At 51.7% G+C, this 23,706-nt stretch overlaps 2 protein-coding genes and 1 long non-coding RNA gene across 3 annotated transcripts; 2 read left to right on the plus strand and 1 right to left on the minus strand.

Moving 5' to 3' along the window:
* The first annotated feature begins 3,775 nt into the window (after nt 1-3,775).
* HEXIM1 (HEXIM P-TEFb complex subunit 1) lies at nt 3,776-6,145 on the plus strand. The gene has a single exon (XM_032615599.1). The coding sequence runs from the start codon at nt 4,484-4,486 to the stop codon at nt 5,525-5,527; it is 1,044 nt and encodes a 347-aa protein (XP_032471490.1). The 5' UTR covers nt 3,776-4,483; the 3' UTR covers nt 5,528-6,145.
* A 613-nt stretch (nt 6,146-6,758) lies between these two features.
* Nucleotides 6,759-17,802, plus strand: HEXIM2 (HEXIM P-TEFb complex subunit 2). Its single transcript, XM_032615598.1, is given in 4 exon segments — nt 6,759-12,485; nt 13,989-14,066; nt 14,068-14,103; nt 16,803-17,802. Coding segments are annotated over 4 exon segments (1,548 nt in total). The 5' UTR covers nt 6,759-11,840; the 3' UTR covers nt 17,592-17,802.
* A 74-nt stretch (nt 17,803-17,876) lies between these two features.
* Nucleotides 17,877-22,208, minus strand: LOC116745143. The gene is made up of 3 exons (XR_004347287.1): nt 21,793-22,208; nt 18,330-21,617; nt 17,877-17,982 (listed from the first exon to the last, which is right to left on the minus strand). It is a non-coding gene; the product is annotated as an uncharacterized LOC116745143 (long non-coding RNA).
* Between the last annotated feature and the right edge of the window lie 1,498 nt (nt 22,209-23,706).

The raw sequence follows: 23,706 nt of genomic DNA on the forward strand, positions 1-23,706 counted from the left end.
GGCGGGGCCAAGGCCGCGGCCCCGCCCCCCGCCCCGTCGTGGCCGAGGGGAGGGAACCGGCGAGCTAGGGGTGGCGGGAGGAGAGGAGTGCGGCGGGGCCCGGGCACAGGCTCCGTCCACGCCCGAAGGGGAGGGCGGCTACTCCCTGCTCCGCGCGCCAGGCGTAGGGTCGGGGCCGAGATCCCGGCCCCAGAAGTGCTCACTGTCCCCTTCCCCCTCCTCAGCTGCTCGCTCCCCGTTCCCCCTCCCGGTGACCTCTGCGCTCGGGCTTTCCCAGGGAACTTTCTGGAAGGCCAAGGCCGGCGGGAGCTTCGTTCCCGCCGCTCCCCGAGGAGTGGGGGCGGGGCCCTGCGCGGGAGCCCCGGTCGGGGTGGGCCCAGTGCCGGAGTGTGCAGAGACCTCCGGGGGTCGCTGGCTGCTGCAGACTGCTGGGGCTCCGAAATTTTGAGTTAACCCGTGTGTTAAGGATGGACAACTGGAGGGCAGTGGAGGAGGGACCAAATTGATGCTGGGGATGCAGGAGTCGGGCGGAAGCCAGCTCCACCAGTTGCACATACTAGCTGTGTGACCTGGGCAAGTTTCTTAACTGCTCTGAGCCTGGGTTGCTTTGTGAGATAACGATGAACATCTCTTCATCATAAGGCACTCCAGGGGTTTAAGTGACCAGGACAGGGGCTTCCCTGGTGGCACAGTGGTTAAGAATCCGCCTGCCAATGCAGGGGACAGAGGTTCGAGCCCTGGCGCGCCACAACTACTGAAGCCTGCGCGCCTAGAGCCCGTGCTCTGCAATAACAGAAGAAACTGCAATAAGCCCGCGCACCGCAACGAAGAGTAGCCCCTGCTTGCCACAACCAGAGAAAGCCCGCGCACATCCAACAAAGATCCAACGCAGCCAAAGATAAAAATAAAAAAATTTAAAAAATAAATGACCAGGACCTGTAAATGCCTAGCAAAGAGTTAAACCTCAGCTAATATCAAGGTGCGTGGCCTCCTTTCATAGAATTCTAGAATTACGAACTATCAGTCTGGCCACCCCTCCCCTAATAGGGCAAATGAGTCCATATAGCTGAGCCCTGTCCAGTAGACTGAGGTTGGGCTCAGTTTACCTTCCAAACCCCCTGATTGAGGGTACCCAGGAGCCCTCAGGCGTCTGAAAATGGAACAATTTGGAAGTCTCTGACTCTCGGTCGAGTTCTCTGCAAAGACTCTTTTCCTCGGGGAGCTCCCAGTGTGAGGGGCAGCTCTTGCTCCCGGGAAGCCTCCTGTGTGACTGATGAAGGAGCACAGAGGAGGGGCAGGCTTTCAGATAGACCTGAGTTCTTGGAAGCCCAGGGAAAACAGGCTAGGATGTTCAACCTCAAAACACCTGGATGTGCCTCAGGGTCACACTTGCTTGCCTCTCCCTCTGGGCATACCCATCACCACTACCCCACAGAAGCACTCCTGAGTCCCCAGACAAGACCTGTCTTGGGATGAGATGCTTGCTCTTCATAGAATGCCCTACTTCAGGCTACTCTGCCTGAAAATGCTTCGTCTTTCAGAGACAGCCAAGAAGTCACCTCCTGCGTGAAGTCACCTCCTGCGTGAAACCTGTCCACAATTCTCAACTCCTAAGCAACTTGGCTCACAAGCTCCTACCAGGAGTTTCTTCACTTGCTTACTGTGGTTTGATGGCCTCGCTACACATTACCTGAGTAGCAAGGATGACATTTTATTCACCATTGTGCCCTTCTATCTGATGTTTGCTAAGTGAAGAAGGGCCTGGGGTACTTCCCTGGTGGTCCAGTGGTTAAGACTCCCCGCTTCCACTGCAGGGGGCCAGGTTCATTCCCTGGTTGGGGAACTGAGATCCCTTATGCTGTGTGGTGCAGCCAGAAAAAAAAAAAAGCGGGGGGGGGGAGAGGGTAAAAAAGGAGAGAGAGAAAAAGAAAAGAAATAAGGACCTGAATTAGGCTGAAGCTGTTGGAGATGAAAAGGAACCAAATCTAGCGTTCTTATGAAAAAAAAGGAATTCTGTGTTTGTGAAAGAAAAATGGCACGGGGTCACACACAAATTTCGCTTTAGCTGAAATTGCCACTCAATTGTCATGTGACCTTGGACAAGTCAATTTCTGAGATGTCTTATCTCTAAAATGGAGACAATAATCCCTACCTTGCCTAACTCACTGGGCTGTTGTGGTGGGGCAAATGGTTGTGTGTGTAAAAGAACGTTGTGCGGTGGAAAGCGGTTGCAATGTAATACACGGCAGCTGAAGAAGAAATACTAAGAACAGTAAGAATAGAACGGGTCACTGTGCGTATGGCAAGTGGGAGAAACTGAGATTTCGGGGTGATTTTAGGCCTAAGTGAATTGGGCGGAGGGTTTGGGCTACTCCCGGCCCCTGTCCTTTGGGCGGGAGCTTGGAATCTGGAGAATTTTCACAAGGAGACTATGTCGCCGCCCCCCTCCACTCCGCCATGAATCTGTCCCACAGTTCTGGGCCAGAATCCCCCTGCCTCCATTTCTGGGCAAGGCTTCCTCCTTGCGGAAGCCTCTGGCTCTGCTTCCCTCCCGGTATTGCCCAGCGCCCACTGACAAGGAAGAGCCTCTGTGGATGATTCCCCCTTCTCTCTCGACTAGCCAGGCTTGATTATTTCAACTCAGTATTAACTTCGAACCCCTCCCCCAACAAAGAGGCTCAGCAGCAGCCCTCGACTCTCCTATCCGGGCTTAGGAAAATTTCCTGGTCGGTTCCCAACTGAAGAGACCAAGACGGCCCCAGAAGACCATTTTCTTCGATAGAAGCTGAGGCCCGGGGAGGGGGAGGAGGGGGCGAGGCCTTACAGGCCGGGTCTCGGGGGAAGCCCAGGGCACACACCCGGTGCTTCCCGGCCCAGGCGAGAGCCTCGGTCACGGCCCACCATTTTGCACTGGCCCCTGAGGCGGCGGTGGCCCAGAAGGACTACGCTGGGGCTGGGACTCGGCCACTTTCGGCCAAGGGTCCCGAGACCAGTCCGAAGGCGGACGTCAACCGGGACTCGAACCTGCTTTCTCATTTTCCGAGGCCTAGTCCGAGGTTGCTGCCCTAACGCAGTCACATTGTCCCTTTAAGGCGGCACTTTTTATTCTTCATTTGTTTACTTCTTCATGCGCTTTTTTAAACAAAAATGTGTTCACAATATCCTTCCGCAAACGTCAATCCCAGTCACTAACCACACACTTAAAGACATTCCTATAATTTTAAGAATCGAGAATTATTAGCCATGGGCCAATATCTCTCTTTACAGAATTAAATCCTCGTTTACACTTTAGGGACTACTTTTTAGGAGTAAACCATTCTTGCTTTATCTAACAAGTGTTTATGACCTTCAGAACCTTTCCGCTGAGGACAGAATACAATAGTAGCCTTTAAGACGCACCTTTTCATAAAAATATTCTGTGCGGGCCCTCACAGGCCATCGAATCTTCTCGTATTCCTGAAGCAGAATGGTATGGTCCAGAACCCGCCCCATCTTCTCTGCGATCGGCCTTCCTTCCTCGGCGAGACATGTGCCTCTTGACCAATGGGCGCTCACGTTCCTCTAGCGAGGGATAAACGATGGAAGGAGGTGGCCTGGAAGACGCCCCCGACGCGCCCTGGGATTGGCTACGTCGCACGGCGCGAGAGGACGGCGGGCCTGAAAGATGGGAACTACGACTCCCAGCTTCCTGCGATGGGGACTCCGTTACGCATGCGCATGGGCGGGGCGGACCGTCTTCTATATAAAAGGGGCGCAGAGGGCTGGGAGGCAGCAGTTGGAAGTTGGCAGGTGGAGAGGCAGGTTGGGAGGGGAAGTTGGGGGAGGAGGCGGAAGAGGAGCTGACGGAGGGGGGAGGAGGGAGGGAGGAAAAAGAGGAGGAGGCGGAGGAGAACTGAGCTGAGCAGAGCATCGAGCCAAAGGGGAGATGAGTTTGTCTGTCCTCGGCTGAGGCTCCGGCCGGGCCTAGGGAAGTGGGAGCACGGGTTGGAGCGACACCCGTGGAAGTGGGAGGAGGTGGTTCTGGGACTTTAACCCCTTGTGGGCTCTGCGGCAGGGGATTTAACCCTTTGTGGATCCGGTCCCTCGGAGTCAGCGTCATCGGGTAGTTTTAACCCCTTCGGGGCTGGGTTTAGCCCGTTGGATTTAACCTAATCTCCTTGCCCACCAACTCCTTGATCGCGGGGGCGCTCTGCGGGGAGGCTTGAGGCCCACCCCCCTCTGCACAACACCTACTGTTCCTGCTGCTGCACCCCCTTGGACCCGCTAGCCGGCCGCGCTGTGGGCCCTTAACCCTTTACTGACTTGAGCGCTCCCAAATTGCAACTGGAGTTTGCTGACAGAAGGACTGGCTGAAGGCATCACTGCAGGAATTACAGACCGAAGAGGACTGTGCTGGACATTTTTGAAAGAAAAGAAAACCCTTTTTTCCTTAAGGACTTACAGCCAAAATTCTTCAAACTCCGAGAAGAGGATTCTATTAGCGATGGCCGAGCCACTCTTGTCAGAGTATCAGCACCAGCCTCAAACTAGCAACTGTACAGGTGCTGCTGCTGTCCACGAAGAGCCGAACTCTGACCGCCCCCCAGGCGCGGAGGAGCGGGTGCCCGAGGAGGACAGTAGGTGGCAATCGAGAGCGTCCCCCCAGTCGGGTGGCTCTCCGGGGCTGGGCGGGGAAGGGAGCCTGGAGCTCCAGCCGCCTCCCATGCAGACCCAGGTCTGCCCAGAATCCAGCTGTCCGGAAGCGGGTGAGAAGGGCCAGAATGGGGACGACTTGTCCGCTGGCGGTGCCCCCCACCCGGCGGCGGGAAGGGAACAGAGGCCGAAGGCCAACAAGTTGGGAGCTTCTACCGCAGGGGGCGAGGAGGCGTGGGGACAGCAGCAGAGACAGCTGGGCAAGAAAAAACATAGGAGACGCCCCTCCAAGAAGAAGCGGCATTGGAAACCGTACTACACGCTGACCTGGGAGGAGAAGAAAAAGTTCGATGAGAAACAGAGCCTGCGAGCTTCGAGGATTCGAGCCGAGATGTTCGCCAAGGGCCAGCCAGTGGCTCCCTATAACACCACGCAGTTTCTCATGGATGATCACGACCAGGAGGAGCCGGATCTTAAAACCGGCCTCTATCCCAAACGGGCCGCTGCCAAATCTGACGACACCAGCGATGAGGACTTTATGGAAGAAGCGGGCGAGGAGGATGGGGGCAGCGACGGGATGGGAGGAGACGGCAGCGAGTTTCTGCAGCGGGACTTCTCGGAGACCTACGAGCGGTACCACGCGGAGAGCCTGCAGAACATGAGCAAGCAGGAGCTCATCAAAGAGTACCTGGAGCTGGAGAAGTGCCTCTCGCGCATGGAGGACGAGAATAACCGGCTGCGGCTGGAAAGCAAGCGGCTGGGCGGCGACGACGCGCGGGTCCGGGAGCTGGAGCTGGAGCTAGACCGGCTGCGCGCCGAGAACCTCCAGCTGCTGACGGAGAACGAACTGCACCGGCAGCAGGAGCGAGCACCGCTGTCCAAGTTTGGAGACTAGACTGAAACTTTTGGGGGGGGAGGGGGGCAAAGGGGACTTTTTACAGTGACGGAATGTAACATTATATACATGTGTATATAAGACAGTGGACCTTTTTATGACACATAATCAGAAAAGAAATCCCCCCTGGCTTTGGTTGGTTTGGTAAATTTAGCTATGTAGCTTGTGTGCTTTCTCCTGTTCTTTACTTATGTGAAACTGAAGGGTTGCTTTTCTTGTTTTCCTTTTTAGGAGTTTTTCTTTTTTAATGTGTAATTTGACCAAGTTATAAAGCATTTTTCTGTTAAAAATCCCCTCCTTAAATGGAGCTATAAGGTGGCCAAATCTGAGAACCATTCAATTCATTCTAGTTATAATAAATTTAATATTTGTAAATGTAATGTAGTTTCAGTGTGATTTCTAGAGCTAATTCAGAATAATACTGATTTATGTGATTGCATTTTTTGGGGGGGTAAAGGAATCATCTAATTTGTCCATATTCAAAAAACAATCTTTAATGGGAGAATTTTCAAAAAACAATGTTTAATGGGAGAATTTTCAATTTGCCCAGTTTTCCCTTGAATGGGTTTTAGTGTGCTACAATATACAGTTCCGGCAAAATATAAAGATTTAATTATCTTCAGTACTTAAGTGTGCTTGTTTTCTAGTGCCTTGGTTTTCTTTCTTGATGCTGGAGAAATAAACCAGTGTTGGGTGTTTGGGGAGTAGAAAGTAACTACAATCAGCAGCTTAAAATTTTAATTCTGCTTCTCAATAGCCGTTCAAAAGTCTATTAACAAAAACGTGAGCCTAATTTGGCAGTTTGTCAGGTTAGACAACTGACAGCCTTATTTCATTCCTACAAGTGTGGTTTTAGTAATTCCCCTCTCCTCCCAATAAGGCTGGAAGGAGTTCTCGGACGCCTGGAAAAGGCTCTTCGTAAACCTCTTGCTTTCTTAGTGCAAGCAATGCTTGGATAAACTTGTGAGGCAGCTCTTTATGTTAAAATATTCAGAGGTAGAGAATATTATATTTATAGAGGAAATGGCCATTTGGGGCATTCCAAGGACTTAACCCTAATTGTCCAATACTTAGGTGCTCCCTATACAAAAAAAAAAAAGGAATAGAAGCTGTCCACCTTTCCATAAGAGTCAAACTAAAATTAGAAATGCCCCCTCACTGCAAACCAAATGTAAAGCTTCTGGTTAAGGAGCTAAATTAAGTCCTTAGGGGCCAAGTGGGAACCATGCACCTTCCCTATACAGCCGCTATTCTCAATCTCCTAAACAACTGATAGCTGCTTAGTCCTTGAGTAGTTCTGCTCTTGAAAATGCAGGGAGGCCCTGAGAATTTCTGCCCCCAAATCAAAATAGTAAGAAATTGTAAGATTGTTCCCTCCTGTCACCATGATTAACCCAGCCCATCTTTACCTGCCCTGTGTCAGTGTTTCCCTAGAGCAACTGCATTGTTCAAATCACTAGCACAGGGGTTCCTTCACATGGGGCCTTAGAAACCATAGGGGGCCTTGGGCTCCATGAACCCCATGCAATTTTATGTAGACTTGTATTATGTGTACATTTTTCTGGGGAGAGGGTTCGAGAGAACGTGAAGTTATCATCAAACTCCCTGAAGGTTAAGAACCCCTGGGAAAAAACCTCCCACTGGGAAGCTTGCTTTTGCAGCTAAATGAAGTAGTGGAGGTGGTGGGTGTGTCAAGAGTGAAATGCACCTTATGATGCATGAGAAGCAACACAAATCCATGAATCAAGGGAAATTATGGCAGTTAAGCCTGACTCAGGGCCTTCAAAGCTGGACTGAGCTGGCCCTATTCTGGCAGATGGTCCACTGGAGACGATGTATGATCAGCTTTTCCTTTGGACTAAAAGTTACATTAAAAGTCTATTTTGAAATAGTGTTTGTGCTTTTAGTTTTCCTTCTGCCATGACATCGTGCAGCAGCCCCAGAAGCAGCCACGCTGCCCTCTGCCTTTACAGTGCACAGCACAAGCCTCATTTTGACTGAACTGTACAGGATGCAGCAGCGATGACCTCTGATTTCAGAAACTCTTCTTACTTAACGAGATGGATTTAAATATAACCATCTTGTTTCCCCGACTATTAGTCTTAGAAAGACTCTTAGTGCATTTATCATCAGGAAAAAAGTGTAAGTTTTAGGAGACATTCAATCCAGTCTTAAAAATATATATATTTAACTTTAAGTAACTGTCATAAATTACTTTGATTTACCTTGAGATATGCAACTTTGTCTGAATTTTGCTTTCAAAGGCACCGACATTTTACTGCATTTATTGCATTTATGTTCTTAGAATGATGAGATTTGTGCAAAATTTCAGTTTTCTATCACCACTCTCTACATTGAAACACCTAACATATTGCTCTAAGGACAGAGAGAAAAGACTCTGAACTACCTATACTAACAGGATCATGACAAATGATCCTCAAGTCCACTCTAGCCTTTCACCAAAGGCTTTTTCTGCTAAACATTGTAAATGAGCTGCTCCAAAGATCATGCTTACACATTACCAATTTCAGTTCTCTTTCTTATACTGGGGCCTGGATATCCAGCCAGGGCAAAGCACTTCCCAAATTTTGGAGACAGCTGGCTGGACTGCTCAATCCTCCTCTGAGTAAGGAAAACTTTTCTTGGGCCAGCCTATAACCTAAAGTGACCCTCAAGAGACAGAGCCCTTTAGATTTCAGTTTGCAGGGGAACAAGCCAAGGAGCTCCAGATTGGTTTAGTTCTGAAAAATGGACTAGGTATCTAAAGAGAGGAAACATTATAAAATTAGACCAGACTAGTAGTCAAAAACCAGGCTCCTAGTTATACCTTTGACAAATACTAGCAGTACAACCCTGGACACATCTCTTATTAAACTCTCTGAGCCTAATTCTTCATCAGCAAAATGGGGCCGTGCCTACTTCACATAACTGCTGTTAAGGATTAAAGGAGACAGCATGAAAATAGGCTATCCAAAAGTAAAGTACCATTGGTATTATTATTGGTTCTTTTTAAGACCAGAGCAGTTGCCCATTTGATCAGTATTTTAATTTTCACTTTGTTCAGAGGAAAATAAAAATCCTTTGCTTGGGGAAATATAAATAAATATACTTTAACCCAGTGACTTCAAAAGTGAGAGAAATCAAAGAGGGAATCTACGGAAATAAACAAAATCCACAACTAAATAGTCTACCTTCAGAAAACCAATGTTTAGTCAAATATTAGGTAATGTACTACAGGTGTCCCCCTGTCCACTTACACCACCAGAAAGGAAACAAGTATTCACAATAGTGTGACAGAAAAGCTGGCTAGAGTTAAACAGCACTGTACTTGTACCTAAGTACACCTGAGTTTGTGAGTTCTTTTAAATGATTTTTCACATTTCTCAAGCAAGATTATTGGAATAAAATTCCACTATCCTTTCTCGTGTAAAGTGTAAATGGTTGTTGCTAGAAATAAAAACTAATTTTTAAAAGAAAATGTCAAATTCAGGCCCTGAAGAGTGGGATCTGCTTACCAAAGGGTAATAGTCATACTCTGTAAGTAAGACAAAATATATGGTCTAGGTGGCAAAGATTCACTATTTGGTCAATTTCTGCCAGCTGTCCTTGAATGCTGGAAAGCATACAACCTCATTTCATTTCTTGTTGAAAAAACAAAGGCTGGTTTCAGACAGATCAATAACACAGCTCTCACAAATCCTCCTGAATGAAGTTTTTCTTGGGCTTTACTTAGAGGCAGTTCAATTATGACCAATGATGTAACATGGGTAATAGCAGGAATAATCCTAGTAGTTTACTAACAAACTTCTGCACACCAACAAAATTCTTTCAAATGGTTGAGCTGGTACCAGGAACTGTTGGTAAGCCTCCTGAAACAGCTAGTGTGATTCTTTCCCTCAATACAGTACCAAGAGCAGTTACATCTGGCTTAAAATTTTCCAAAAAGAGCAAAAATTCAGAAGAGTATTGTAAACCCTCATCTGAAGGCACATTCTATTTGATACATCCACTGACTGTGTGTGAAGTGTTAAAAAGCCCTGGATCTACGGTGATCAAAAAGGATATTCCTGAAGGAAAATGTAGGAATTGTAGTGTTCCATGCACAAGAATTTGAGAAAATGACAGCATCACTGCTCTCGTAAACTACTGAGTAGAATTTGTCCTAGACTCCAGAGCGTCGGAGGAGAAGATTTGAAGTTCTGATGTTGGCTTTAAGCACGCAATTTTGCATACCTGGATAACTCCAGGACAACTTTCAGTCAAAGGCAGAAGACCAACCAGAGGATGGAAGGGAATGTCTAGGAGGTTAGTTCTACCCTCCTCTCTGGGTCTTACTAAAAGTGCATTTAAAAGAGCAAACATTTGAATTTAAAAAGAGAAAAGACAGAGAAGAGGATGGTGAGGGCTAAACAAAGTAAACTAACTGGAAATCAAATAGTTCAGAAGCAAGTATCTTCATCCTGAAGAGGAGGACTGCTGCAAAGAACTACTCCTACCTCTGTCAATGAATGCTGTTCACACATAGCCACTACTCCCAGGAGGTGGCCATCAGGCAAACGTAAAACATCCAGGATTTGCGGTAACAACTGCTTGGCACCCAGAGACTGACCCTCGTTCAACCTATTTGGATGGCCCATGGCAACCAAGGCCACACTTTGGTAAGGTAGGTCTCCCAAATGCCCTAAATAACCTTTGAAGCAGAAGTCCTGAAGTTTCCAAGTAACAAAGTTAGAGCAAGTAAATGTTTACATGGCCACTGAAAAGTAGTTACTCAAGGTATTTATGAGGGAGGCTGCATTGATACCATTTTCAAATTAGGAAACTGAGGCATATAGGGTTTGTAGAATTTGTCATAAACCACAGAGCAACTCATCTGAAAGAGGAGAGCTGAGGAGGAAGTTGAAGGTCTAGTCGAAAGTTAGACAACAATAGACTCGGCAACAAAATGGCCAGTTTGGCCTCATCTTCAGGATTTGGCCTCTAGCCAAGCCAACCAAATCTGTGGTAGCACACACAGAAATAGAACTTGGGAGTTCCTAACTTCCAGTGCTGTGTTTTGCTCAGTAGATAACCAAGGGACCATTAAATAAACTGATTTTACTCCCAACTTTTCTTATCAAGGAAAGGAAAAGCTTATGGGTCAACCTTAAATATGATAAGCTTTCATCTTTAAAAACGAGTACCAAATTTCTGCACCTGGTACAGTATTCTCCACTTAGTAGCTTCCAAAGTTATAGCTTTAACTATAGATTACTTCACAATGGAGGATGAATCACAGTCTGAGATCCTCCGCCATTAAATTCTTGACAGAGGAACCACAAAGATAATCTTTAAAGCCCCTTTCAGCTATAACTATTTAACTCCTACCAAGTTAGTGTCAGCTTTTCCTAACTGGCATATTCTCTTGATCTGAACAACAGTGTGAAGTGAACATGACATAAGCCAAGTCAACCCACAGCATGAATCAAGTGTCCTGAAGCTTTATTTAGGATAAGTGGTTCAAATTTTAGATTAACCTGAGTCAAAGGTGATCGTATTTTTGCAATCCGGTTCTAAGACTTTCTCTGAGAACATCTGGGGGGCAAAGGGAGAAAACAGTTAAAGCTATGGAACTGTCACTCTTACAACTTAAAAAAAAAAAAAATCACTTTATTAATAGGAGGAACAGGGCTTCAGTTCTGAAGAAACTTTGCTATTAAGGCCAAATGCTTCGGAACGATTTGACCATCTGTAATCAGCAATGAAACGGATCACAAGGTACCCTCTAAGATAAAGCTCACTGCCCAGTCACTCTCCTAATTCCGAGTCTACCTAGTCATAATTTCAACTGACCTTTCAGCAACAACATTAAGCTACCCCTGACCTATGAATCTCTCTGAATTTAGATTTCAAGCAGTAAGAAACAAAATGGTTTCATATGCAATTCAAGAAAAGAATTTCACATCAAACTTCAATCCTTAAGAAGCTGCTACAGCTATAAGGTTGAGTGTTTATTTTCTCAAAGTAGGTTTCCCCTGCTCCCCCAAACGCCACAAATATGAAGTAGCTCAAAATTGCAATTTCTATTTTGGTGGCCAGCTGGGATCCACAGAAGTGACTTTCAATTACTTGGAATTTCAAAATAGAGATTCCCTAGTAACAATGCACCAGTGGCAAAATACTCCCCCATTTTGCTTCGTCTGTGGAGAAAAGTTCTTTAAACTGGAAAGAATTTGTAGCCTTATAAAGACTACGTTGGAATTAGTTCGTTTTTTCCTTTAGGAGGGCGGCCATCTCCAAAAGTTTTGGTAAAACTTATGGCTCAGATTTCAAAATGCAAACAGATGTTCCTGAAGCATCCGAAATGGGCCACTCCATGTTTATTCCCAGAACCGTGGCGACTCCAAGTTGTTTTGTGTCCCAACTCTGCAAAGGGCAAAAGCGCAAACCCCTTTGGTGTAAACTTTCAAGAGAAGTGGAACAGCACACTTTTGGAGTTTCCCAAAGCGGCTGGCGACGTGCGAGGTCAGGTCGTTCAGAGAATCGGGGCTGGACAGGAGAGATCTCGAGGGCAAGAGCGCTCAGAGATTTCCACGTGCCCCGATCTAGCGGGTCCCTGGGGAGAATTAGTGGTTGCTACAGTAGGAAGAAGGCTGTTCCTGATCACAGCCCTGGCCGCGGGATGGCCTTGGTGTACGGGGGGAGATGGTGGGTGCACCGGGCTCTCTGCCCTCGGAGCCTCCAGCCGACTGCCACGCCAGAGGGACGCGCAGTCGGAGCTGCGACCTCCACCCGCCCCCGCGGCGCCCATCGAAGTGGGGGTTCCCGCTATGCCGGGCCTCGCCGCTATACCCAGGCCGCATGGGGGTGGGGAAAGAACTTAGCGGAGCTCGGCATCGGGATCTGCGCCCCCGTGGAAAGAGCAAAGGAGAGTCATTTCACCCGGTCTCAACTCAGCTGGGGTCTCGGGAAATACGCGGTAATTACCCAAGAACCCCGCCCTCTGTGAGAGGCGAGGCTGCGGGGCTGCCGGGATGGTTTGAGGACCGGGCCCGGCCAGAGAGACTCCAACCTTCACCCCCCGCGCGGTCCCCGGTCCCACCCCCCGCCGTCTCCCGGCGCCGCCACTTCAGGCAGCCCACTCGGCCCGGCCTCTCCCCGCGCCCGGACCACCCCCCACGGGGTGCTCTCACTGCGCAGCGAGTCCCTCCGCTGCCTCCTCCCAGCCCAAAATGGCGGCGGCGGCCACCGATCCTTCTCGTCGCCTTCCTCTAGGGCCGAGGATCCCTCCGCGTCCAAGCCCCTCCCCTCTCAGCCGGATCTGTTTTCTGCCCAGTAAAGATTAACGCCATCAATGAACTCTTTAATTGAGCTCGGATAGGCGGTTGGATTATGCTTCCGCACAGCTAATCGTTGAAGAAAAAGGGAATATTGGCAGGCGAGTGGACCAATCAAAGGAGGCATCGGTGAGCGCGGGACGCCACTCGCGCAAGGGTAGATGGGTTTTAGAGTTTTCTGTGTGTCTGTTGAAATTACAGGATCTTGATCCGCCTTCCCTAGCTAGAAGAACTACAATCCCCAGCAGGCACCGCGCTGCCAGGACGGGGTGGGGGGCCTCCCCCCAACCTCAGTGCCTGAGCGGCTTGACCAGAGCTGCAGCAACTGCAGCAAGAGGTAGGGCTGAGCCGTTGGGAATTGCAGACAGGCTGTCGCACAGAAAGACACACAGATGTAGTCCTGTGCATAGCCCCTGACAGCAAATAGGTCAGTTCCGCCTTTGCAAAATCTCCTTCCCGGATCATTTCCCCTCTTCCAAGGAATCCTTCCTTATCCCTGTTGGGTTTCCCTCCCAGCTGCCTGTAGTGCGAAGACTTCTTACCCTTTCCTCCGTTTCCCATCCTGAGAAGAAGGAGGGAGGCAGGCCAGGCCCTGTAGGTGAAAAGGCCTCAGCCCCAGGCTGGGCCCAGTCGTGTGTTTTGAGGTGATGACTTCTGGAGCCCAGCCTGGGGAGGAGGTGGGGGCCTGCAGTCAAGGTTGGGGCCGCTGGAGGCAGTGGGGAAAGGACTCCTCCTCGGGCTTGTCGGAGCCACCGACCCACTCCACTCCCAGCCTGTCCAGGTCATTGCTGTGTCTTCGCCTCCCCAGGCAGTCTTTTCCCCTCTTTGGTTGCTGGGGGAACAAAGCTTAGGCCTAACTTCCTAACTGCCAGCCTGCCTCAGTGAGTTTCAGGAGAAGAGTATAGGATGTAAGCCCTGGCCTGGGGCCTGAGGAACAGGACTGGGGAGATGGCCCCTTAATCTCCATTTGACCCCTTGCTGGCTGGAGGTGTGAAAACCAGGCTGGAGGCGGCCCTTCATTTGAAAATGAGGGTGTGCAGGTCTGGTGCTACAAAATGGCTGCCGCTGACTTGGTAAAAATTTGCTGGGTAGCCAGAGTCTTCCTGAAAATTCTTCCTCGGGACTTAGATTTCTATTATTTAAAGCAGGTGTCACTAGTTAAAAGGCATCTGCTGAAAGATTTGGAACAGAAGAAGGTGGCTACTCCAAACCAGACCAGCTGTTAACACAGAGTCACCAGCAGCCCTGGAGGAGGCCAAGGTAAGCCCCATTCTCCCAACCACCTGAGTGCCCTGAGCATGGGTCCTGCCAACTGGGATCCTGGCTTCTTGTCTCAGATGTGTTAGTGGATTTGGAAAACCAGTATTTTTAAATGAGTCCCCACTATGCGCTGAGCAATATGGCAGATGTTAATTCTGCGGTATCTCATGAAATCCTAGTAGCCATTCAGGGTAGAAATTACTATTTCCCTTTCAAAGAAGCTGATGTTCTGAGAGCTGACATGCCTTTTCTAGAATCACGCAGCCAGCAAGCAGAAGACCCAGGGTTTAAACTTAGCGTCTTAAACACTGCTTTGCATTTTGTCTAGGCTGTGAACCAAGTCTGAAGCAGGGAGAAGAGTTTGAGCCATCGGTTCATAATTTAGGATGGAGGTTAGGGGGTAGGAAATCACCCAGGAGAGAGGGGAGAGACAGATTGTATCAGGCCCTCAGAGAACATCACCTTCTGATCTGGCAACAGGAGCCCAAACCCTCCCACCCTATGCTCTCTGTCACCGGCCCCCACCTTGCCCATTCTTCTCCCCTAGTCCACAGCTCCCTATAGGTAAGAAGGGAACTCTAGTCCTCTGATCCACCCTACCTAGATACTTCCAGTAAATTTTCCAAATTTATTTAATTTGGAGTTCGTGGCATGTCAGGGCCTGAAGGTTCAGAGAGGGCAAATGACTCACACGGGAACACACAGCTTATCTGCAATAGTGGTAATGGTGGAAAGGGGACAAGCCTTCAGGAGGGAGACAGCATGTGGGGCTGAGGGGCAGGGCTGGCTTGGGTTGGGGGCTGGGAACGGGTGAATGATTGTGCGCACCGAAGCAAGCCCCCTTGCCTCGGACTTCCAGTGGCCTTGCCTCTTCCTGGGTGGGGCAGAAGGTCTTCTCAGTTGGCCCAAGACACTGGTGGTGACAAGGCCTGTCACTCTTGATTGTATTGTTACTTTATGACATTCTCCCTGCAGGTAAAGTAACAATACAACACAACAAACAACACACAACGTACACACACTCCAACGTACCCCATACCAAATTATGAAGAGAACTTTGGGGTCTCCAAAACGCACGTTAACACACCTCCAGCTCTTAAACAGGGCTGCATGCACCCCCCAGTACACTCCCTACACTCGTGTAGACTCTTAAACAGGGCTGCATGCACCCCCCAGTACACTCCCTACACTCGAGTAGACTCTTAAACAGGGCTGCATGCACCCCCCAGTACACTCCCTACACTCGTGTAGACCCTTAAACAGGGCTGCATGCACCCCCCAGTACACTCCCTACACGTGTAGACCCTTAAACAGGGCTGCATGCACCCCCCAGTACACTCCCTACACTCGAGTAGACTCTTAAACAGGCCTGCATGCACCCCCCAGTACACTCCCCACACTCGAGTAGACTCTTAAACAGGGCTGCATGCACCCCCCAGTACACTCTCTACACTTGTGTAGACCTATGCTCAGATGTCTCTGAACTGTGTTGAACATTATAAAACACTGTGCCAGTGGTGGTGGTTATTATTAGAATTCCCCAAACCACAAACTTCCAGCAATTCATTCTCCTCCCCCAGACTCAGTACTTCCACCCTCACCACGGCAGAGATAAACAGATGCCCTGAACACACGCACGCTTGACAGAATCCTTTCCGCCCCTTAGATAAGGTGTAGAATTCTCCGGGCTACAGACTGGAGATTGGCCCTTCCTCTCCCTAGTGCTTTCCTGCCCCTCATGTAGAAGTGTGATACCAACTTGTGCCTGGAATAAATACACTACATTCACCCTAGAATGACAGAAGCGAGCGTGTCATGTTCCAATATCTTTCGGATCCCCCCCCCCCACTTCTGGGCTTATGTCATTTAACATATATTTATCGAACAGTCACCTTGGGCCATGCTTAGCGACACAGTGGTGAGCTGAACAGACAGGACACGTTCTTCTAGGAGAAAGACAAGTGGTATATGGTAATGTGCTAAATGCTTAGTGGGACATTAACTGTCACATGACAGGGAGTCACCGGGAAGGGGAATGGGGGCTACTTAGATAGGGTGGTCAGGGAGGGCCTCTCTGAAGAGCTGACATTGGAACTTAACCCTGAAGGATGAAAAAGAATCAGTTATGCAAGTAGCTGGAAGCAGGATTGGCAACATGATTTGTGGGGTCAGTGCAAAGGGCTCTTAATTCAAAAATTACTAAGAAGTTCAAGACAATGACAGCAGAGCATTAAGCAAGGCATGGGGCTTTTCTGAATGGGGGGCTCTGGGGGACTGTACAGGTCACTTGCAAGGAAACCAGCTCTGTCTGAAAGATAAGCTTTCTAGGAAGAGGGAAGAGCAAGTGCCGTTTGGGCTTCTGATGAACCAATAATACATCAGGAGCCACTTCCCATCCCATTTCAAAGAGTATTTATTGAATGTCTGCTCTGTGCCAGGTGCTGTTCCAGGCATTGAAATTACAGAGTGAAATACACAGGCAAGATTCTGGCTCTCACCATGAGTTTGCTTGGGGAGGGTTGAGGGACAGACAGCAGACAGGTAAGCCCAGAAACAGACAAATGGTTGTAGAAGGTGCGAGGCTAGAGAGGGACCAAGTGAGCTGGGTGTGGGCAGGTTGGCTTCAGGCTGGATGAACAGAGGATCGTACCATGGGACGGGCCATCTGAGATCTGTCCTCCTTTTTCCTCTCTCTTTAGACCTCTCGTGTTCCTGGGAGCCCCAAAACATCCCCCGAGCCTCATGACCCTGGAGGTTCCCTGCCCCTGACACCCCGGATGGAGAGCCACTCAGAGGAGGAAGATCCTCCCGGTAGTGGCCTAGGCTGGAACGGTAGGGGTCCCCGGGCCCAGAGCCCAGGGCGCTGCTCAGTGGAGGCCGTACTGGCACGGAAGAAGCACCGCCGGCGGCCTTCAAAGCGCAAGCGGCACTGGCGGCCCTACCTGGAGCTGAGCTGGGCCGAGAAGCAACAGCGGGATGAGAGGCAGAGCCAGCGGGCCTCCCGGGTCCGAGAGGAGATGTTCGCCAAAGGCCAGCCCGTGGCACCCTACAATACCACCCAGTTCCTGATGAACGACAGAGACCCCGAGGAGCCCAACCTGGATGTGCCCCAAGGGGCCTCCCACCCAGGCTCCAGTGGGGAGAGTGAGGCCGGGGACAGCGACTCGAGGGGCCGAGCTCATGGGGAGTTCCAGCAGAGGGATTTCTCCGAGGCCTATGAGCGCTATCACACTGAGAGCCTGCAGGGCCGCAGCAAGCAGGAGCTGGTACGCGACTACCTGGATCTGGAGAGGCGTCTGTCACAGGCCGAGGAGGAGACGCGGAGGCTGCGGCAGCTGCAGGGGTGCACCAGCCAGCGGCCCTGTCGCCAGGTGGAGGAGCTGGCCGCCGAGGTAGAGAGGCTCCGGACGGAGAACCAGCGGCTTCGGCAGGAGAATGAGATGTGGAACCGAGAAGGTGGCCGCCGTGGTGGGGAGCGGGGCACCTAGGGGTGCCCCCCTCATCCAGGCTGACCCAAGGAGAAGGTCCCATTTTGTACACACTCAGGCCAGCCGAGTCTCAAGGAGGCAGGTCTCAGCACCTCTGCGCCCCCTGAGAACAGCTAATTTAGGTTCCGGCTTCCATCTTGTCATTTCCACAGTTTGTTCTTTGATGTCATCTTATTTTTCACAAAGGAATTAAATGATTTTGGTGAGATCACATGGGAGTGGCTAGCATTGATTTCACTAGGGCTGCTCTGAGAATCAAAGCACTTCCATCGCAGAGAGGCCTGGGGCTGCCCCCAGCCTGGGAGGACAGCAGACCCCTGCATCGGGGGCTTCTCAGCGTCTCCAGAATGCCTGAAATCTGCTCCATGTATCTGGGGGCCATCAGACTGCTCTGAAGGTTTTAGACAGGGGAAGGCAGAGGCAGGAGGGGTCTCAGTCAGGAGTCACCAGGTTCAGCCAGAGCCTGACTTAAGATGCAAGCTTGCTGTGAGGACCTGGGAACTTCCCCGGGAGGGGAGAGGGCTAGGTCCAAGTCCAGGGGTTTCTTCAGGGTTTGTTCCCAGGCTCCCTGTATTTTCCCTGTCCTCCCCACAGTGTAGAGGGCTGGGCTGGACAAGGTCTGGGTGCCTTGTGTCTCTCTGTGCTTGACAGCCTCCCCCCTCCCCCGCCCCCCATCACCCAGCTGGGGGTTGGGCAGGAGGTTAGGTTTGCCCCCTGACCTCCTAGAAGAGCACTTACAAGTAAGCGCTCAAGGGGACTTTTCTCCTGATGGAAAATAAGCCCAAGGCTGGTTGGACAGGGGATCGATCCTTAGCAGAGCCGGAGGCTTGGCTTTCGAGGTGCCATCCTGCTGCTTTTAGCCTAATCACCTGTGTGGTTAATTCCCTCTGAGGTGTCTGTCTGATAGAGAGCTGAGTCAGCCCGGATATGCCACCAACCCACCAGCAGTCTTGGGCTCTGAAGCGAGCTCACACGCCCCTCACACGCAGACCCACCTCTCCCCAGACACCTTGTCTCTTGTTCTTGTGCTGCAGAGTGTCAGGCTGCGGTGGTGGAGGGGAAGTTAGTCAACTCACCAGTGAGCCTGTATTGGCTCTGCCACCGAGCACAGGGAGGGGCAGAGGCCTGGCGGGCCCAGCCTAACCTCCGTTCCAGGAGAGCTCATCTTGACAGGCCACATTGGGCGAGAGAAGGGCTCAGGCCTGGGAGCTGCTGGGATGGAAATGTTGAAAAATCCTGTGTGTTGCCAGGACAACTTTCTGCCCTGTCACACCCAGACCTCTCCAGCGTCTTCTACAGCGAAGTAAGGCCAGAACGGATCCTAGGAAAGGATGGGTTTTAAGAGAGCAAAATCTCCCATCTTTGGGGTCACCCCCCACCCAACCCTGGCTGGGAGTCCTAGCCCCCTCCCCTTTGATCCCACACACCTCTGTCAGGAAGGGCTAGAGGAATGATTGTCCCCACTTTGCAGATGGAAAACCTAAGGCTCAGAGAGGAAGCGGCGTTTGGATTCCAGGAAAGCTGGCCTTAGGCCGGCCTTCCCCTGTGGGGTGCTAGCCAGGGACCTGAAGGCCCCTGGGCAGGGTGCAGGCAGCCTCCCAGCTGCTGCATTCCTCAGCGTGGAGCTGGAGGGAGAGGGGAGGGCCAGGGCCAGGACAAGGTTGTTTACCCGGAGGCGTGTGTGTGTGTGTGTGTGTGTGTGTGTGTGTGTGTGTGTGTGTGTGTAAAAGTAACTAGGAGGGGAGAGAAGATTCCAGAGGGCTGCTGGAGTGTGGGGGAGGGGTGTGGGTGCAGTGTCGAGGGAGAGGGTGCTGGAGGTGTATCCCTGAGCAGGCAGGAGCTGCACACGGGGGAGGGGAAAGGTGAGGAGCTTGGCCTTTCTTGGTCAAGGAGCTGAGGAGCCTGGAAAGAGGAAAGCTGCTGCAACCCCAACAGACACACACACACACACACACACACACACACACAACGGCTGAAGGGCTCTGGGTCAGGGTCACACTGAGGTGGGTTAATTTTCCCAAGGCTGGTGGGGCCCAGGATGGGGCAAGAAAACAGAGGAGCAAAACAAAAACAAAAACAAAACCAGAGGAGAAGGGTGTGGGATGGGAGAGTGTCGGGAGGGGCTGAGAGGGATCAGTGAAGAGTCAGTGTCACCTCCTTCCCCCAACCTGGGTCCCTGACCTCAGTGCCCAGAACCCAGGGTAGAGCTGGCGTGACTCGGGGCTCGGCACTGGGGAGGGCCAGCTCAGCCCCGGTGGCCAGATGCGGGTTCTTTTTGCTTTTCCCTCTCGAGCTGCCTGGTCCTGGGACCCCACCTCAGTGAGGAAGCTCCAGTTTACAGCCTTCACCACCCTATCTGCTGGGGAAGCCGGGCTTAGACACACTCCCCTTTTCTCCCCAGGCCTTTCCAGAGCAGATGCTCAGTGTCTCATTCCCTCATGGCCATTTGCTTTCCAGGACCATCTCGGTCAGCTGGGCCGGGGGAGGGAGGCCCAGAGAGCTAGGTAGTTCCCAGGAGGGATTTCGTACCCTGGTCTGGGATCCTCCTTTCTTCCCCACCCCAGGTGGACACCCCTGTGTCCAGTGGACAGTCCCTGCCTGCAGTGGGGTCAGGGAATGAGAGGTGATGGGGTGCACAGAGCAGCTGAGGCGGCGGGAGGAGCTGCCAGGACGTGGGGAAGGGGGTCTGAGGTGAAGTAGTTCAGTATGAGTGAAGAGGGTGGCCAGTTCCCATTGCGCCCCGTTGGGCGCGGGCAAGGATGGCACTGGCCCTTTAAGTGGGGATGCCAGTCAAGGCCCTCCCCCAGCCAACCCAATTCGAGGGCACACTGAGCATGTGCAGGAGCTGTGGGAGCCGGAGGGGAGGGAAGTGGCTGGAGAGATTCCGGAGGGAGCACCTCTCCCCCCCTTACTTCCTGTAGCTGCCCCCTCGCTCCTTCCTGGGTCTGACAAAGGAGCCCACGGTGCTCAGCCAATCCCTTCTCCCACCATCCCAGACCCCCGGTGGGTGCTGTCCTCTGGGGGCTCTGGGGCCTGCAAGGGGGTGACAGGTGGCCCCTCAGCCCTGGGAGGTCTCGGCAGCCCCCCTGCTGCCCGGAGATGGCACCCACACGCAGCTCAGTGCCGTCCTCACTTCCCCGCTGTGGGAGGGTGGTGGGTGATCTTCCTGCTGCTTAATGTGTTCGATTTCATTCCATTGGTGCCAGGGTTTCTAAAGGAACTGCCTACCTTGATGATGCTCTGCTCTGAAAATTAAAAGCATTTAAGAAGATGAGGTCCCTGCCCCCACCCCCGGGAGCTTCCAGTCTAAAGTCTGAGAGGAAGCAAACAGCTCGGAGGCTAAAAGCGCCTGCCCCGCTCCCCCTCCTGGTTCTCCCTCTTTCCTCTAAAGGGCAGGGGCTCCCAAGTTCACGGGATCAAACTCTGCTTCCTCAACCAGCTGCATCCTCCAGGCCACCCTCCCCTGCAGCCTAGGAAACGGCCCCCCTCACGCCTTTCCCCCACCTCCAACTCCCCTGTTTCTGCAACAACGTCCTCCTTCCTCCCTCACATCAGGCTCTCCTTCCCTTCCGCCTTTGGCACTTGCCCACTCATCTTCCTGTAATCTCTTATCTACAGGTACCCTTTTTTCTTTTTTTTCTTTCTTGATTTTTTTGCCGTGCCCCAGCGGCTTGCGGGATCTTAGTTCCCCTGACCAGGGATCGAACCCACACCCCTGGCCGTGAAAGCGCAGAGTCCTGACCACTGGACGGCCAGGGAATTCCTCAGGTACCCTTATTTTCAATTGAGGTGAAATTCACGTAACATAAAATCAACCATTTTAAAGTGAACAATTCAGTGGCGTTTAGTACCTTCACAATGTGTACAACTGCCACCTCCGTCTAGTTCCAAACATTATCAACCCAAAAGGAAGCGCCGTACCCATTTCTGCCCAGGCAGCCATCAACTGGCGTCTGTCTCTATGGTTTTACTTCTTCTGGGTATTCCGGTGGTAGAGACAAGAGGGAAAGACTAGTCTTCTGGGGCCTGTATGCGGAAAAGCACAGATTCCCTGAGGGCCTTCCGTGAAGGGAGCGCTGGACCAGGAGTCCCGAGCCCTGTGATCCATCCCAGTTCTGCTTCTAACTCAGGAGCCTCCTCTCCCCTGTTCAAGGGGCTGGGGGGGCTTCAGGCCAGGATCCTGGGCCCTCCGAGGGCTTACCCCTGGCTGGGAGCTTCTGTCTGGGATTGTGATGCCGGGCCTGAAAAATCTTCCTCTTTGGGCTTCCCTGGTGGCGCAGTGGTTGAGAGTCCGCCTGCCGATGCAGGGGACGCGGGTTCGTGCCCTGGTCCGGGAAGATCCCACATGCTGCGGAGCGGCTGGGCCCGTGGGCCACGGCCGCTGAGCCTGTGCATCCGGAGCCTGTAGCTCTGCGGCGGGAGAGGCCACAACGGTGAGAGGCCCGCGTACCACAAAAAAAAAAAAATCTTCCTCTTTAATACTCTTGGCTCCTTGCCGCCGGGTCCAGGCACTGAAGGTGGCCCCAGGAGACTGTGTGATTAGTACCGTGGGGTTTGGGGTCAGAGGCATGAGATGAGGAAACTTCGGCTCAGAGAGGTTGAGAAACTTGCCCAAGGTCCCACAACTCCTGCTTCACTGGAGTAGCAGCCGGTGCTGTCTGATTGTATTGGAGCTCTTGACCACTGTGTTCTCCTGTCTTCAAAGGGATGAAGGAAGTTAAGGGCTTAGCAAAGCGCCAGCCGTGTGGGAAGTGCTCTCAACTGGAAGCAGCCATACATTTTACTACTTTGCGGAGCCTTGCATAGCCCTGAAGTGAATAGCTCCATTCCAAGGTGGTTCTTGGGAGCTCCCCTCACCCCTCCTTACCTTATCTTTGCCCTCCACTGGCCTCCTTAGGAGGACAGCTTCTGTGGGGACTGAGGGGCTGCCTGCACCCTGAGCCTTTAAGGCAGGTGGGAGTGAGAAAGTGTGGCTCCCCTCTCCCCTAGAGAAGGAGATGTTATTGCTGCTTTCAGCAGAGCTCAGTTCACCCATTTCTCCATGGCTGAACGTCCACCCCTGCCCCGTAAACAAAAAGGACTTTGTGGACCCAGGGGAGGGAGGGGACTGCACAGGCCTGGCCTGGCAGCAGACAGACTGAACAGCTGGCTCCCCAGTTGGCCACTGTGTCCAGGCTGCCTGTGGGCATGGACATTCCAGAGACCACCTGCCCCAGAGATCCTCCTGGGACCCCATCCAAGATGGAAATGCCCAGATCAGCCCCCCTGGGCACCTGCTGTCTCCTGCCTCAGGACAACCAGGATGGGCCCTCTCCCCTGCCCCATCCCTACCCCACTCCAGTGGCTCTGAGAGGAAGTTCCCAAGGAGACTAAGTTGTGAGGAGATGTGATGAGCGTGTCCAGAGCCTACCACGGCCACAGCCCAAGGTTCCACGGAGAAGGAAGGGAAAGGGGTCTTTGGGGGCCTATAGTCTGTCCTGGCTCCTGATCCTTCCAGCACCCTCCTTGGGGTTCTCCTTAGGCCCACACACACCCAGTCAGCCATTCAGACTCCTTTACCATAGTGTGAGGACTTGGACACAGGGAAGCTGCAGGCTTTCTCACAGCCGTGCCCGGAACCAAGCCCTGTGTCTACCCAACTGGCCAGCATCCTCTCTTACTGTTGGGCCCTCAGGCCCCACTGTCCTCTCTGGCTAGACCTCCCTTCCTTGGCTTCTCCGTCCCAGCCTCAGCCATTTCCCTCTTGGGCCTTTGATAAACAGGATCTTTTCCTCTGGGCCCCTCGTCCAACTGTCCTCACTTGTAATCCACATCAGCTGCGTTTGTAGCCACAGGCAACACCCCTCCCTGGATTCATCCCACTTCCAGGATCCTTCTCAGCTCCCCTTCCTCAGCTGCCTCTCCCCGCTCCTCCCCTGGGCTTCAGATGCTAGACGCCTTTTTTTAACCTTCCGCATGAATTCCCCAAATCTTAACACTATTGAAAAAGTCTTTTCATCACGATTTGAAATTCCATGCTTGTCAAAAACTACCTTCACAAATACATTTGTGAGTTTTCTATTCCACTAATTTTAAATCTATCTCATTTATTGATAAACTAATCACATTAAAAAAT

The sequence above is a fragment of the Phocoena sinus genome, chromosome 20 (genome assembly GCF_008692025.1).
Source record: "Phocoena sinus isolate mPhoSin1 chromosome 20, mPhoSin1.pri, whole genome shotgun sequence".
Classification (NCBI taxonomy): domain Eukaryota; kingdom Metazoa; phylum Chordata; class Mammalia; order Artiodactyla; family Phocoenidae; genus Phocoena; species Phocoena sinus.